This window comes from Engystomops pustulosus, chromosome 4 (genome assembly GCF_040894005.1).
Source record: "Engystomops pustulosus chromosome 4, aEngPut4.maternal, whole genome shotgun sequence".
NCBI lineage: Eukaryota > Metazoa > Chordata > Amphibia > Anura > Leptodactylidae > Engystomops > Engystomops pustulosus.
In genome coordinates this window covers 88,096,836-88,112,986 of record NC_092414.1, presented here as the reverse complement: position 1 = coordinate 88,112,986, position 16,151 = coordinate 88,096,836, and the positions used below count along the sequence as shown (strand labels likewise).

Below are 16,151 nucleotides of genomic sequence, written 5' to 3'. Positions count from 1 at the left end.
CGGCCGACACTGTGCTCCCGCCCCCCACTCCCCGCATACCTCCACTCCTGGGTGTATATGTCTATATATGTATATGTGTGTGTGTGTATATATGTATGTGTGTGTGTATATGTGTACATATGTATATGTTTGTGTATACGTGTATATATGTATGGTGTATATGCTGTATCTACTGTTTGTATATGTGTATATATGCTGTATGTATATGCAGTATTTGGGATATTTATCAGGGCTTCTATTTTGTACATGTATGCATGTTATACTACATGGCGGTACACTGTATGCATTTTATACTACATGGCGGCATGCTGTATGCATTTTATACTACATGGCGGTACACTGTATGCATTTTATACTACCTGGTGTTATACTGTATACATGTTATACTACATGGCGGTACTCTGTATGCATGTTATACTACATGGCGGTACACTGTATGCATCTTATACTACATGGCGGCACGCTGCATGCATTTTATACTACATGGCAGCACGCTGTATCTATTTTATACTACTTGGTGGTACGCTGTATCTATTTTATACTACTTGGTGGTATGCTGTATCTATTTTAAACTACTTGGTGGCATGCTGTATGCATTTTATACTACATGGCGGCACGCTGGATGCATTTTATACTACATGGCGGTATGCTGTATGCTTTTTATACTACATGGTGATAACCTGTATGCGTTTTATACTACATGACGGCACGCTGTATGCATTTTATACTATATGGCGGCACGCTGTATGCATTTTGCATTGCTTTATTTTTAAACCAAACCAATATGATGGATCTGGTCCTGACACTCCCTGATATATTACATATATGGGGGAAGCGTCTCTCTATGGCTTGCCTCAGGCAGCAGACAGGCTTAGTTCACCCCTGGTTGCCAGGAGCTTAAGTCATCTGCAGGCGAATTAAACAGTGATAAACCATGGTGGCCATAAGAAGTCTGCCTGATGGAGCAAACTGTTACCTGTAAGGTACCTCTGCTGGCGTCACTGACTGTCCTACTAGTGTGCAAGACAAGCAGTGACGCTGTGTGTGGATTTTTTCCATTGCTAGTAATATTGTCAGCATCTTCTGATCAGGTTGTAAATCCTTTTTTTTACAGATTTTTCTGCAATTTCAGTGGGCTGCATATAGCAAATTGATAAACTTAACAGTTATACTTTAAGAAAATTCTGATACATTTCCCCCATTATATTTAAAAGGGTATTCTAGGATTACGTATAATTCATACGTAATTAGTTGTTATTTAAAATTTTGCTCCCCTTGCTGCAGACATACACTGTAATAAAAAAATTAAGATGCTACTGCCCCTTTAATCAGTCCGTTGATTTTCTCTGGACACAGGACAGAAGATGGTTGCTGGTCACATGTCCACATCACATGTCCTGCACCAGCCTAGACAGGTCATGTGATGTGGCCATGGCTGTAGTCGGTTGGTTGCAGTGCATCTATTATGCCCACTGTGGTGAGACCCATCTCAGTGAGGTGATGGCAGTTACACACATCATTACTATGCTAACAGAGCAAGAACAAGTTAGGTCATCACTAGAAGCAGAGCATAAGAGAGAGGTTACTGAGAAATAAAGATCATGGGACTTGTAGTTTCCAGTGTTGGCCATCTTGGTGATAACTCTGCTTACTTTAAAAAGCCCATAACATTTTGTGAATCATAAAATCAAACTATTTAAGTTTTTTTATATTCATTTATTTATCGCATTATGAGTTTTTGTATCAGACTTTCATATTCCCAGAATACCCTTTAAATAATAGGTGTGTTTTGTGACAAGAAAATAGCACAAAACATAATATACTTTATGTGCTGTTGCCCTGTGCTGGTGTATATTTGCAGTAGGGTTGTATGAGGTGCTTCACTTCAATTGTTCTGACTTATTCAAGCTTGTGCCAATCTTTAAAGAGTTAAGTGGTGCCATCTGGGGATAACTGCAGAGCCATCTTTTAATCTGATCCAGTTTGTCTGCTCATGAGGAATTTGAAACAATCAGTAATGAATGCTGGAATTACATTTTTTCTGTAATCTTTACAGTAAACTACTCTATAAAATTGTGAAAGGGATAAGGGATAATAAGTAAGGAATCAAAGTAATCAGGTGTCTGCAAACCTTACAAAGTCTAATGTTGCCCCATAAACGTGGGCACAGAGCTTTAAGGTTATTTTTTAAATATTGGCAGCATTATAAAAGACTTCTTCAGGCCTGAGGCACTCAGTGTTCAAATTTGTTTGCAAACATAAAATAAAAAACATAAGTGAGCACTTTAAAGTGAACCTTAAACCAGACAGATATTAAAGGCAGGAATGCTGATTTAACGTAAACAAGGTACAGAAAAATGATAATAAACTGTAATATTTAACAACAATATCCAAGATTCTTAAGGTTAAAAACCCTATAATACATCATTTTCTCCTAAAGGGTAATATAAAAATATTTGATTGTAAAAGTAGTAAAGCACTCTAAAGTTTACAGAGATTTTCTGTGGAAATTGACTTAAAGTGGGGATTTTTTAGAGTTGCAGCATGTAAATTTTTCTGGTGATCGGACTTTGATCTGTTGTTGGCTTTTCCATTCCTGTATAAGGAAGGGAAATTACAAATCCACAACAAATACCAGGGGTTCCAAGTTTGCTGCAAATTACCCACAGATTTGCAGAAAAAAGTTGAAGTTTACTGAAAACACTACTATTTTTATATTTTTGATTCATACCCAATAGCCCACATTTATTAAAGCGTTTTTCACCAGTTTTCTGTCTGACTTTGCACTGAAAGTAATGTGTAAACTGCTCGCACATGTATTTAGAAAGTGTTTGTGCCAGTATTGTGTCATGCCCTAAGGGGGCGTTCCTATTCTGTTTCGGACTGTGCGCTTCTGGCGTCTCAACAGATTTGTGTTGCACACTCTATGTTAAAAGTGCACCAAAAAAAAGTTGGTGCACACTTCACAAGCAGTGCAGGGTGCACCAGTATTCAATAATCTGGCGCATTCTGCACATTAGTGAGGCAAACTGTACATTGTGAAGTTTGCACTACTTTTGATAAATGTGGGCCAATGTGTCACATCACTGATGACTATTGCAGCCATATACGGTTTGATCAAACATGTGATGATACATTACTGATGAGGTCAGATATAGTGAGACTGGCCTTTCGTATAGGAGAAGCAAATCTTTGTCTCACTTCATACATAACTATATTTCTCCACATGTTCTCAATGGACATGCATCCAATAACTTTTATGAGTTAAAAGTTTCAGGCTTCACTGTCTGCTGCAGCTTTTGCAGAATTAGAAGCATTTGGAGTTGTGTTTTTGTTATATTTGTAGCATTTAGGTTAGGGCAGGGTTGAGTGAAGACAAGAAAGAGTACTTATTATTCTGCTCCAGCTCCTTGTTCCAGCTTTGCAGCACTACACTAGTCTTTGGCACTTGGCCCGAAGTGCACCTTCTTTTTTTGTCACCCCTGCCCAACCCCCATGATTCCTAGAAAACTCTGTTATTATCAGTAGGATAATGTTCAGTTTGTAGAGTACAAGGGCAGCACACTACTATGATATGCTCTGACACGTGACTTCAATGACTGATCATGTACTGACTGTGTTCTTCATAGACAGCACACGTCTGTTAAAGAAAATGTGAATAAGGCCTCTATCGTTGTGCAGGTCTGATTTTGTTGCTCATTTGCTGCAGATTTTCTTGCAATTCAATAAAAACATATTGGGGCACATTTACTCAAAACAGTGCAAACTGCACTATGTGAAGTTTGCCTGTATACAGTGCACAGTGCGCCACTTGCTTTTGGTTCGCCTCTAACATACGGCAGGCAACACATTTCTGTCGGAATTTGCATGGTAAATCTGGTTCGACTAAGCACTGGAATACTCGCTTCATATCAGAAATTTGTGTCGCATGAAGCATAGTGCAGTTGCACCACAAAACGGTTGCGTGCGACACAAATGTTGAGCAGGCACTTCTTAATTACCTGTGTCATCCTTTATGCAGTATCTGGTTTAGATTATAAATGTTTTATAGCATGACCAGAAAACGTTTTACCTTTTTCACAGTGTGGCCCGTAGAACCCATCTGGACACTCACAAACATGTCTCTCATTACAATAGCCTCCATTCCTGCATCCACCGGGACACTTTGCTTGAAAAACAAAAGATATATAATATATTTATTAGAAATGATACAGGTATAGCAGAGGATTAAACCGACAGCTAGTATGATTCCGGCATCAGTTTAAATGTAATCAGTTCTCTTAAGTCTCTGTTTTGCAAACACATTTTTTGCTAGTTTTCTGGACAGATTTGTGCATGAAAAATCATGTCCAGTTTTATGATGTTTTATTACTTTTTGATTTTATTTTGTGCTATTTGTGCAATTTCTAGAGCATGCTATATTTCTAAAGAAATGCTGACTTTAATGACCTCACTATCCCTAAGATTTATAAAGCAACAAAATTGGGGAGCTAAAAAAAATACATCTTATCTCTTAAAACTATAAAGAAAAACATCAGAACATTCTCAATGTGATATGAAGAACAGGAAATGTTTGGTTTTAGTCATTTGCCAAAAGTTCCTAGAACTACAGTCCCACATATTTTTTCTATCAAAGAAGATGAACATTGTGGCCATTAAACACACCGCAAACTGCATATCTGAGTGTTATTTGGCTCATCAAAGAAAAACATGTATCATAAAAATAGAATGTCAAATTCAAGTACAGAAATGGGGCCTGAACATCAATCTAAGTTCTACGTTAGGTACCTCAAAGGACATCTACGACCAGGATCAAGGATTGTAAACCACGAACAATGACATACTGGTGTGTTCCCCCTCTTGCAGGGTCTACTCTTAGTTTGTGCCAGAGGGGGCACACACCAGCATGTCAGTGTGCTTGGTTTATAATCCTTGATCCTGGTTGTAGATGTCCTTTAAATTATTTTGAATGAAAACCAGACATAAAATAATATTTTAGTTTTGTGTAAATTAATATACCTTATTAATATATTTTATAACCTACATTGCCCTCTATTGTGGTTGTTTAAAGTGTATCTTCCACTGTTGTCCTGGCACAAGCAACTTCTTTCTCTCCTTGGTGTTGGTGACACGATAAGGATAGTTGGTGATCTGTCTTAGTTCATTAATTAATCCAGTCCCTGCTGACTGAGGTGTTGACTGACTGCTAGATAACTGAGCCAGGCAACTATACCCGTCCTCCTTCAATTGCCATCAATGATGAAGTGGTAGGGAGTTGGGAATAAACTTCTGGGGATTTTGGTCACAGGTATTTGTGAATCACTGTCATGGCAGCTTTGTACTTAGAACAGTTGGGATACCACAGAATAAGAATATAACTTGCCTACTTGAAGAGTGTATGTTGTATATTGCTGTCTCCCGGACCTATTCTTTTTAATGGGTATCAAATAAAGGAATATATTTATTTACTGAGCCCAAATGGACGCTATATTTTTCAACTCAGTTTTCCCTTTTATTTAGCTTCCCGCCTGGTTTTGTTCCTTTCATCTCTCATTCTCCTAAAAGAAAATCTATTCATAGTATTAATCATAGAAGCATTTCTAGTATTTTGGATACAATCTTTACACTAGATGTGTGCAAGCTGTTTACCCATATTTTTGGGCAGCAAATGTCTCATCTGTTTCTGCTGTGCTTCTCTCTTCTACAATTCAGACTTTCGGTTACTAGAAATTAATATACAAATAAACTGAATCCTTTGAGGTTTCTCAACTGTATACTCCTGGGATATGAAAGATAAAAATATGTCTTTTTGGCATGTCTTGGTTTTATTTAACCTTGTATTTGTTTCACTTACCTTGTTGACATGTTTTGAAGAAGATGGCATTTTGCGGTGTCTGGAGAATCACATTGCCTTCTGAATTCATCACAATTATATTCACCTCAAATGCTGCCACACCATCTTGATTTCCGAGACAAGGGAATCCAACCTGGACAACTGAAAAACATTTACATGAACACCCACAGCCACTATGTACCAAATGAACAAGCAGAAATAATTTACAAATAAACTCTGAAAATCAAGGGACAGTGAAGGATTGATGAGAAATTACTTCTTTTCTATTTTTATGCCTTTTCAAAAACATTTTATGGCTTGCGCCACCTATTTAAAGGGAGCATAATCAGTATTTCCAGCAAAGAGTCCAATCATATTTAGGACATGCATGATTCTTCTATATTCACAACCCCCAGATTTGGAAGGAAAAGATGTAGCATGCTGAAATCTGTGTGTCAGAAATCAGTGTAGGGGGCTTGGTACTTGGTCCCTAGAGGTCAGACCTCCACCAGCTTAGAAAGATAGGCTATCAGACCTCCACCAGAATAAAAGGATAGGCTGTTACTATTCAAGCCCCTAAAGTTAACTCATTAGATTTTTCATAGGGGTTAAAAATAGGAACACCCTACATTTGACTCTAATCTTATGTCTAGAAATAAGACAGGGCTTATGAGTGAAAGACTGCCATGAACACTTAAGCCATAGCTTTGTCCTTTAGACTGCATTATTTTTATTGTTCTGTTAATGTGGATATATTTCAGTGTGTCTATAGATTATTGATGCAATTTTATGAACTCTTTTTGAATGTATAAAAAATAAAATACAGTTCTTGTGTTTGATGTTGTGTTTGCAATGATTCAATTATATAGTTTTTCATATTTGCGAATATTTACTGAACAAAAACAAAATTGAAGAAAATGTAATTTTTTTAGTATCATTAGAAGTTTTTGTTTGTCCGAGCATTTGAAAGCTTATTTTTCGCGTATTGAGCTTTTTATTGGTATCATTTTAGTTCATGTACTTTTCTTGATCACTTTTTAGAACATTTTTTGTGAAGCGATATGATGAAAAATCTCATTTTTGGCAAGTTTTCTTTTTACAACATTCACAATATGGGTCCAATAATACTTCAGTCTTTATTAAAACTTTATTAAAATTTAAAATAAGTAAAAGTGTTGTTTTTGGGGACTTTTCTTTATTTATTCTCATTAAATACATGTTTTGCACTTTATGATGTGTATTCATATTTAGACTTAAAGAGTAACTGTAAAGGTTTTTAATTTTCACAAATCAATAGCTCTTGGGATGTAAAACAACTTTGCCTATTATCTTTATTACCATTATGCAGTAGTTTCCTTGCTATCTTCCTCAGATTACCTCATTGCTGTAATGGCTGCCTCCCCTCCCTAAGCTGATTAGCCTCCGTATGTTGTTTACACTAAGTTTCTGGTCGGTTTCTGGGTAGGAGAGGGTAAGCTGATGCTCCCTGCTCACAGGGGAAGAGGTCATGTTTCAGTGAATGCAGCAGAGCTGGATGTGTGTGCAGATTGGCCCTGCAAAGGATAATGAGGTGTGCAAGATCCTCCCTGTTGACTATCAGTCCCTGTATCCCAGTCTGTGATTCTACAGAACTTTCTCTGTCTGTCTCTGCTGTTCTCCCTGCTCCCTTCCCCCACCTTGTCATTGGCAGTATTAGCTCTGTCCAGATAAGCTATTAACCCTTACTTCTGACACAGCACAGGCTATAGACTGTATGTAACTGGTGTACTCATCATTTCTTTCACTTATTACATGTTCCCTGGTCCTTCATGAGATGGAAGCTGCCAGGCTGTCACCATATACATCCTGTATGTGCACTGTGCAGTGTTTATTGGATTTACTTGTGGGAAACTAAATGTATTTAATGCTAAATTTCTTTGAGAGAGAACAGAAGGCATCATGGGATCTGTGGGCAAGCTAGCTGGCCATAGCCTGAGGCATAGACTGACAGATATTAGTCTCCGCCCACTTCACCTCTAGTGAGAATGATTTTTTAAAATACTTTCAGAACAGAAAATTCTATAACTTTGGAAAGAAAAGGACGAGCAGCATCAAGTAGGCATCGTACCAATCACATTGGTAAAATCACTATAGCTTTTCAGTTACGCTTTAAAAAGTAATTGTCTGCAATACTTATGTAATCCAGCTAGTCCTCCTGCCGGAAACAGGATCACACTGTAACCCAGGGCTTCCAGGAGAAGGATTGGACCCCCAGTAAGCTCACAGGTACAGTGGAGAAGACGGCAGAATCCCCTTATGGGGTCAACAAAGTCCAGCTAGGGTCAATGTATATATACCAATGGCTGTCCTGAAGCTGTTAAACAATTGGGACAGCCAATATGATGATCTCTTTGAAAGCTACTCATAGTTTATTGACATGTGAGTTAATTAGAGACACACCTGTGGATGCATTTAATGACAAACTTAAAACACCCTGCTTCTTTGTTTAACATTGCGGGAAAGTCTAAAGAAATTAGCCAATATATCAGGAAGAGAATTGGGGACTTGCACAAGTCTGGTTCGTCCTTGGGTTAAAATTCAAGAAAACTGAAGATGCCTTGTTCATCTGTACAAACAATTAGCCAAACAATTTTACAAACAAGATGGAACTGTCCAGCCATCATACCGCGTTTAGAAAGGAGAAGATTCTGTGTCCCAGAGATTAGTACATATTATCCCAAGAACAAAATCAAAAGACTTTGTGAAGATGCTGGCTGAAGCTGGTAAGAGTGTTTCATAATCCAATGTATTGACATGGGCTGAAAGGCCAGTCTACCAGTAGAACTTCATGCTCACTGGACAAGTGTTGAGGGAGCAGGGGGAAGGTGAGACAGAGTAACAGTCTGTGTGCCTGGCTCTATGATTAAGTGACCCTGTTTTATCATGCTTGAATTTGATGGTAGATTTAATTATTTTGAAGTGGCCCTCACAAAATCCTCATCTCAATCCTTTTGAAAATTTATGGGCAAAGCTAAAAAGGGAGGTGTGAGCCAGGCGGCCTACACCGAAGCAGCTTCGGTTATAAAGATTAAAAAGTGTTTTAAACCACGATGCAGCGGTTTAGGACACTAACAAAAATAAGCTCGGTATTTCCATCTTACACCTACTATTTCATGTGGTAGGTTTCCTTTAAGGGCAAGGGTACAAAATCAAAGGAAATGTATGTACATTTTTGACTGTGCACAAAGTAATAAAAGTGCCTTTTATTATTATGGCATTTGGCAAATGTTAAAGGGGTATTCCAAGAATCAGCATAATTCATATAAAAATGGGTCCTTAAATATAAGCTAATATGTAATTAGTTGTTATTTAAAATTTTGCTCCCCTTAGCAGGAAAAATGCTGGTGACATACACTGTAATGGAGAATTAAAATGTTACTGGCCCTTTAATCAGTCCGTTAATTTCCTCTGCGCGGAGAAGACACAGGACAGATGATGGCCGCTGGTCAAATGTCCACATCACATTTCCTGCACCTGCCTGGGCAAGTCATGTGATCACCATTATGTTTGGCTGTAGTCGGTTGGTTTCAGTGCAACCAGTATGGCCAGTGTTGTGGTGATGTGCAGTGATGGCAGTTAAACACATCATTACTATGGTAATAGTACTGGGAGCAGAGCAAAAGAGTGAAGAGGAGTTACTGAGAACTAAAGGATCATGGGACTCGTAGTTTCTAGTAGCGGCCATCTTGGTGAGAACTCTGCATACTTTAGAGAGGCCATAAAATTTTGTGGATCATAAAATCAAACTATTTAAAGGGAACCGGTCGCCACATTTTTCACAAATACAGGCAGTGACAGGTTCCCATAGACACCTTTCTTTTAGCTAAAAATTATTCCCCTGAGATTCCCATATATTCAACTTTATAGTTTAAACTGGTATCTAAGCATGGCTACAGTGAGTCGAGGTAGGCGTGGCCTCCTTGGGCTGAGTCCAGCAGCTTCTCTCCATCCTATCTCTGTATGTTGCTACAATGTCATGTGACCAGGGTGACATCATCACAGGTCCTATAGCTTTTGTAGCATTAGAAACTGTACACAAAGCATATATTTCATGAAATCACAGCATAATTTATCATGTGAAATCACAGCAGCCTGCACTGAGAGGAGTAGAAGTCCATGGAAGCTGCACTGATGGTGATTGTTTTATGTGGTCATATACACTCACCGGCCACTTTATTAGGTACACCATGCTAGTAACGGGTTGGACCCCCTTTTGCCTTCAGAACTGCCTCAATTCTTCGTGGCATAGATTCAACAAGGTGCTGGAAGCATTCCTCAGAGATTTTGGTCCATATTGACATGATGGCATCACACAGTTGCCGCAGATTTGTCGGCTTCACATCCATGATGCGAATCTTCCGTTCCACCACATCCCAAAGATGCTCTATTGAATTGAGATCTGGTGACTGTGGAGGCCATTTGAGTACAGTGAACTCATTGTCATGTTCAAGAAACCAGTCTGAGATGATTCCAGCTTTATGACATGGCGCATTATCCTGCTGAAAGTAGCCATCAGATGTTGGGTACATTGTGGTCATAAAGGGATGGACATGGTCAGCAACAATACTCAGGTAGGCTGTGGCGTTGCAACGATGCTCAATTGGTACCAAGGGGCCCAAAGAGTGCCAAGAAAATATTCCCCATACCATGACACCACCATCACCAGCCTGAACCGTTGATACAAGGCAGGATGGATCCATGCTTTCATGTTGTTGACGCCAAATTCTGACCCTACCATCCGAATGTCGCAGCAGAAATCGAGACTCATCAGACCAGGCAACGTTTTTCCAATCTTCTACTGTCCAATTTCGATGAGCTTGTGCAAATTGTAGCCTCAGTTTCCTGTTCTTAGCTAAAAGGAGTGGCACCCGGTGTGGTCTTCTGCTGCTGTAGCCCATCTGCCTCAAAGTTCGACATACTGTGCGTTCAGAGATGTTCTTCTGCCTACCTTGGTTGTAACGGGTGGCGATTTGAGTCACTGTTGCCTTTCTATCAGCTCGAACCAGTCTGCCCATTCTCCTCTGACCTCTGGCATCAACAAGGCATGTCCGCCCACAGAACTGCCGTTCACTAGATGTTTTTTCTTTTTCGGACCATTCTCTGTAAACCCTAGAGATGGTTGTGCGTGAAAATCCCACTAGATCAGCAGTTTCTGAAATACTCAGACCAGCCCTTCTGGCACCAACAACCATGCCACGTTAAAAGGCACCCAAATCACCTTTCTTCCCCATACTGATGCTGAGTTTGAACTGCAGGAGATTGTCTTGACCATGTCTACATGCCTAAATGCACTGAGTTGCCGCCATGTGATTGGCTGATTAGAAATTAAGTGTTAACGAGCAGTTGGACAGGTGTACCTAATAAAGTGGCCGGTGAGTGTATGTATGTATATGTATAGTTTGCTAATATTAAGAAGCTTAAGGCCCTTTGATGATGTCACCCTGGTCCCATGACATTAGGCCACGCCCCCTCGACTCGCTCCAAAGATGCATCGATACAAGGAATGATTATAACTCTGATTTTACGAGTATCTGAGGGAAACTACTTTTAGCTAAAAGCAGGATGTCAGATAGTTACTAGAGCTCTATAGGAACCTGCCACTACCTGCATTTGTGAAATATGTGGCGACGGGTTCCCTTTAAGCTCCATTTTGTGACTAATGACATTGAGTTTTGTTATACTCATTTATTTATAGCATTGTGGGTTTTTGTATCAGACGTTCATATTCCTGGAATACTTTTAGTAATCCTAATTGACCTAAAACAGGAAAGGTTTATTCTGATTTTATGTCAGATAGTGAGAACAAAATCCATACGTGTCTTTATATAGTATTTGTAGACTTCTACATTTAGGCAGCATATCTATATGTCATATACTCACATGTTGTGTAAATGAATTACAAAAATATATATGTAAAAGAAAATCCTTATGATAGTTACTTCCGGAAACCCCATACCTGTGCTGAGTTTACCATAGGTCCCTTACACTCATTCATGTCCTATTTAAATACACAATAGTTAAACCTAATCCTGTTTGTTGAGATATAAATAGCAAATCTTATAGACTGTATTGGGCCCACACATAAGCTTAAAGACATGGCACAATATACTGTAAAGTGATGGTAAGCACACAGCATACACTTACATGCTGCCATCTTGAGACTCAAATGCTAATTGCATGTTATGTTTATGGATAAAAATACAAGTACACAAGCAAATAATATATGAAAATATTACACCAAGGAATTTAGACTGGAAACTGGAAATCCTAAAATATGCAAAGTGTTATTTGATTAAACATATTATAAAAATAGAATGATAATCAAACTTTGGAAACAGACAAATTCCACAGGCTGTACAGAGTGCAGGGTGTGGCTGTGCCTCCCACTCATGAATAAGCTGGACAGCTTGAATATGATAATGACTCAATGGACTTTTCACAAGTCATTTGCATACAGCTTTAGGACCCCTTTGCTTAGGTTTACAGGCATGTAGAGGGACAATGAAGGGGTAGGAGCAATGCTTTCTATCCTTCTATCCACAGGGTTTTAGTCACAGTACACAATGCGGCCACTCATGCACTATAACTGAAAACAAAGTTAGCAATGCCATCTGCATTTTACTGATGCTAATGCTATGGAAAATTACAGTGCAATGCGGCCAGGAGACATTCATGCTGCACTTTGACCCAGGATGTGTGCATCCTGTCCCAGTCCCAGCTTGGTCTCAGACTGAAGACCAGAAGTGGTGCACTGGTAGGAGGTAAGTACAGGAGGAGGGGGACAGAGGGACCATGAGGAGTATAGAAAGGAATGCCAGCTCACCTCCACCTTCAGTGTTGAGTACGGCACGGACCTCCCCTTCTGCCCGGGGGACATAAATAGCGCAGGAGAAAAAAAAATTTCACGGTCCAGCCAGGCTCCAAACACCAAATTTTCTTTATTTCATGGCAAATACAAAAAGTTTTTTAAAATCCACTCGGACAGACATCAGTGCCTACGCGTTTCGGACATTAGCTATGTCCTTAGTCATGGCTACATAACACTAGTAAGTTTGAGCATTTAAAACCCAGTACAATTGTGAATGCCTCCCCTTACTTCCGGGAGGCCCCACCCGCTTCCGTTAACATCCACTAATAATAGCATAAAATTTTAGCAAATTCAGCAATTATAGATATAAACTAGTGCCATATTTAAACAATTGCATGTCAATTAGTTATAGAGACATAAAAACCTGTTCAAACATTACTGCTGATCCCTCCGAATCTAGCATTGTGGACCGATCGTGCCACACCACATGATATAAATCACGTGATAGGTCCCGTTCATGTGATGCGGAGCATATGTTATCCAGGATCGCTAGGCAACCATGGCCAGCACTGTACTGTACTGCTATATAACAATGAAGTTATGCTGGCCATGGTTGCCTAGCGATCCTGGATAACATATGCTCCGCATCACATGAACGGGACCTATCACGTGATTTATATCATGTGGTGTGGCACGATCGGTCCACAATGCTAGATTCGGAGGGATCAGCAGTAATGTTTGAACAGGTTTTTATGTCTCTATAACTAATTGACATGCAATTGTTTAAATATGGCACTAGTTTATATCTATAATTGCTGAATTTGCTAAAATTTTATGCTATTATTAGTGGATGTTAACGGAAGCGGGTGGGGCCTCCCGGAAGTAAGGGGAGGCATTCACAATTGTACTGGGCTTTAAATGCTCAAACTTACTAGTGTTATGTAGCCATGACTAAGGACATAGCTAATGTCCGAAACGCGTAGGCACTGATGTCTGTCCGAGTGGATTTTAAAAAACTTTTTGTATTTGCCATGAAATAAAGAAAATTTGGTGTTTGGAGCCTGGCTGGACCGTGAAATTTTTTTTTTTTCTCCTGCGCTAACCATGAGGAGTATGACTGAGTTCCCTGGAGAAGGAGGACAGAGCGCTGGAAAGAGGAGGACAAATTGGCCTGAAGGAGGACAAAGGAGTATGGGGGGGGGGGGCTGGGACAGGGAGCCTGAAGGAGTACAAAAGAGGAGTTTGGTGGAGGACAAGGGGTCTGGAGAAGGAGGACAGAGAGACCTGAAGGAAGACAGAGTAGTCTAGAGGAGGACAGGGGGAGTTCTGGAAGAGGAGGACAGAAGGGTCTAAAGGAAGAGGATGACAACAGGGTTCTTGGAGGAGGAGGACAAGTGCACTTGTGCACTTTGTTCATGCTGCAGAATTGTGGTGCACTTCGAACAGAATTGTGGCGCAAATTCCGACTAAGCACTAACATGCCCCTTTTGGTGCACATTTTTTTCTATTTTGTCGGAAACAGTGCAGCCACGACAGAAAACTGGCCCGGACTCTTTGTAAATACATGTGCAAGCAGTTTGCACCTTCTTTCTAGTGCAACGTCAGACAGAAAACTGGTGCAAGCACTTAAATAAATGTGGGCCATTGTTTATCACTAATTTGCTATTTACTAACAACAAAATAATTACCAATAATTTTTAAACACTTTAAGTAAAGTACAGGAATTGTTCTGTGAAAAAGTAATACACAAGACAAAATATACTTACCTGAAGCCTTATGTGGAATAGTGCCCAGTAGTGGAATATTTACAGTGGGGTCTGTCATAATTGCTTTATCCAAAGAACGAAGTGACAGGAACTCATAAAAATATTCTGCCTGTAACACATAAGGAGTATAAGATAAGATAATGTTTTAAGTATATAAATACCTTGGCATAATGTACTGGAGATGTATAGTGCTGGCAGTATGTATTGAAAAGTGCCATATAAGTACAGAGTGGCCCTCCATATGTTGCATCTGACACACCAATGCAATGACTCTGGTCAAGGAAAGGAAAACTTGTGTCTGGACCTTTCTTTAGAAACATTTTAAGCACAAAAGGAACATGCCAACCCCAATTCACCCACCACCCCCAACCAAACCCACAAAGCATGGATAATACAATGAGTAATAGATGTTCACTAAGGGTAGTACTGAGGGCTCTGGAGAACCTGCAAAAGTAAATGTTAAAAAATGGATACTCATCACCCACATTAGAGTAACAAATGACTCAGCACTGTATGTATCACACATTCCAAATTCAGCAATTATAGCTCCAAACCACTGATGCCAATATCCACGATTTCAGTATATGTTAATAAAAATATTACAATTTTTTACTCTGGCAATATAAATCAAAACACCTGCTGTGACTTATAATTGACAACATTACATGATCTCAATCCATATGCAAAAACAACATACATAATAATCTTTTTTATGGGTTCAAAAGTAAAATGCTAAAATGTATTACAATGCAAAATGTTAACCCCAAAACAACACATTAAAGTATTTCTGTTTTTGAGAAGCTATATTTTCTAATATGCTATGACCAGGAGAGCACATGTTTCCCACAGGTAACAAGAATCCAAAATGAAGAATTAGTATACATTATAAGTGATATACTCAGCTACAGTGTTATTCCTGTTACTTGTATTACTCTGTCACACATCTTCCTGTCACAGCATGAGCAAAGCTTTGGTTAAAGGAAACCTACCGTGAGGAATCTACCATAAGAAATAGGTCTGATTGTGGATTCTTCCTGCCTCTGCTCTGCCCTAATCTGTAATTTAATAATCCTGTATTCTAATTTAACCTTGTTAAACACGTTAAGTAATATGTAAATTAGCTGTAGCTCCCACTGCCCAGCCAGGCTAGTACATGGCCCAATAGCCTCTTCAGTTAATTTACATATTATTCAAATAAAGTTTTTAGTTAGGTTAGGTTCCAGGATTATTTAACTACAGATTAGGGCAGAGGTAGGCAGAAGGAATTCACCATCACATCTAGTTCTGTAATTATCGCATGTGTTAATCCTGTCTCTTCCCTTAAGGCCCTAAAAAACTATCAATAATTACACTACAGTCTCTTACTATAAAATTAATGAAAGTAAAATATTTTGAATTAATGAGAGTATACATATAAAAGAAGCTTTAAGAAAAGAATTCTCCTTCACCTAGGCTCAAAAGGGCTTTGTGTATCTTGGAATAATTATCGCTTCTGCAATCGAGCAAATAGTAAAGAAGAATTTTATGAAAATTTAGTCCAAGATCAAGGGCTCTATTCAAAACTTACTGAAAATACCCCTTACATGGTTAGAGCAAATAATGGCCGTTAAAAGAAATATGTCACCCATTATAGTATATGTTTTTAATTGCATTCCCTACAGTCCCATTAAAGACTACTTACAGAAATTACAAAAATCCATCTTTA

At 39.0% G+C, this 16,151-nt stretch overlaps 1 protein-coding gene across 1 annotated transcript in view; it reads right to left on the bottom strand.

The window, feature by feature from the left end:
* Positions 1 to 16,151, bottom strand: part of WIF1 (WNT inhibitory factor 1) — a 60,497-nt gene that overhangs the window by 17,267 nt on the left and 27,079 nt on the right. The window contains exons 3-5 of the mRNA XM_072146631.1: positions 14,447 to 14,555; positions 5,855 to 5,995; positions 4,073 to 4,168 (exon numbers count right to left, since the gene is read on the bottom strand). Coding sequence (XP_072002732.1) covers positions 4,073 to 4,168; positions 5,855 to 5,995; positions 14,447 to 14,555 — 346 coding nt within the window. The remainder of the gene's footprint in view (positions 1 to 4,072; positions 4,169 to 5,854; positions 5,996 to 14,446; positions 14,556 to 16,151) is intronic.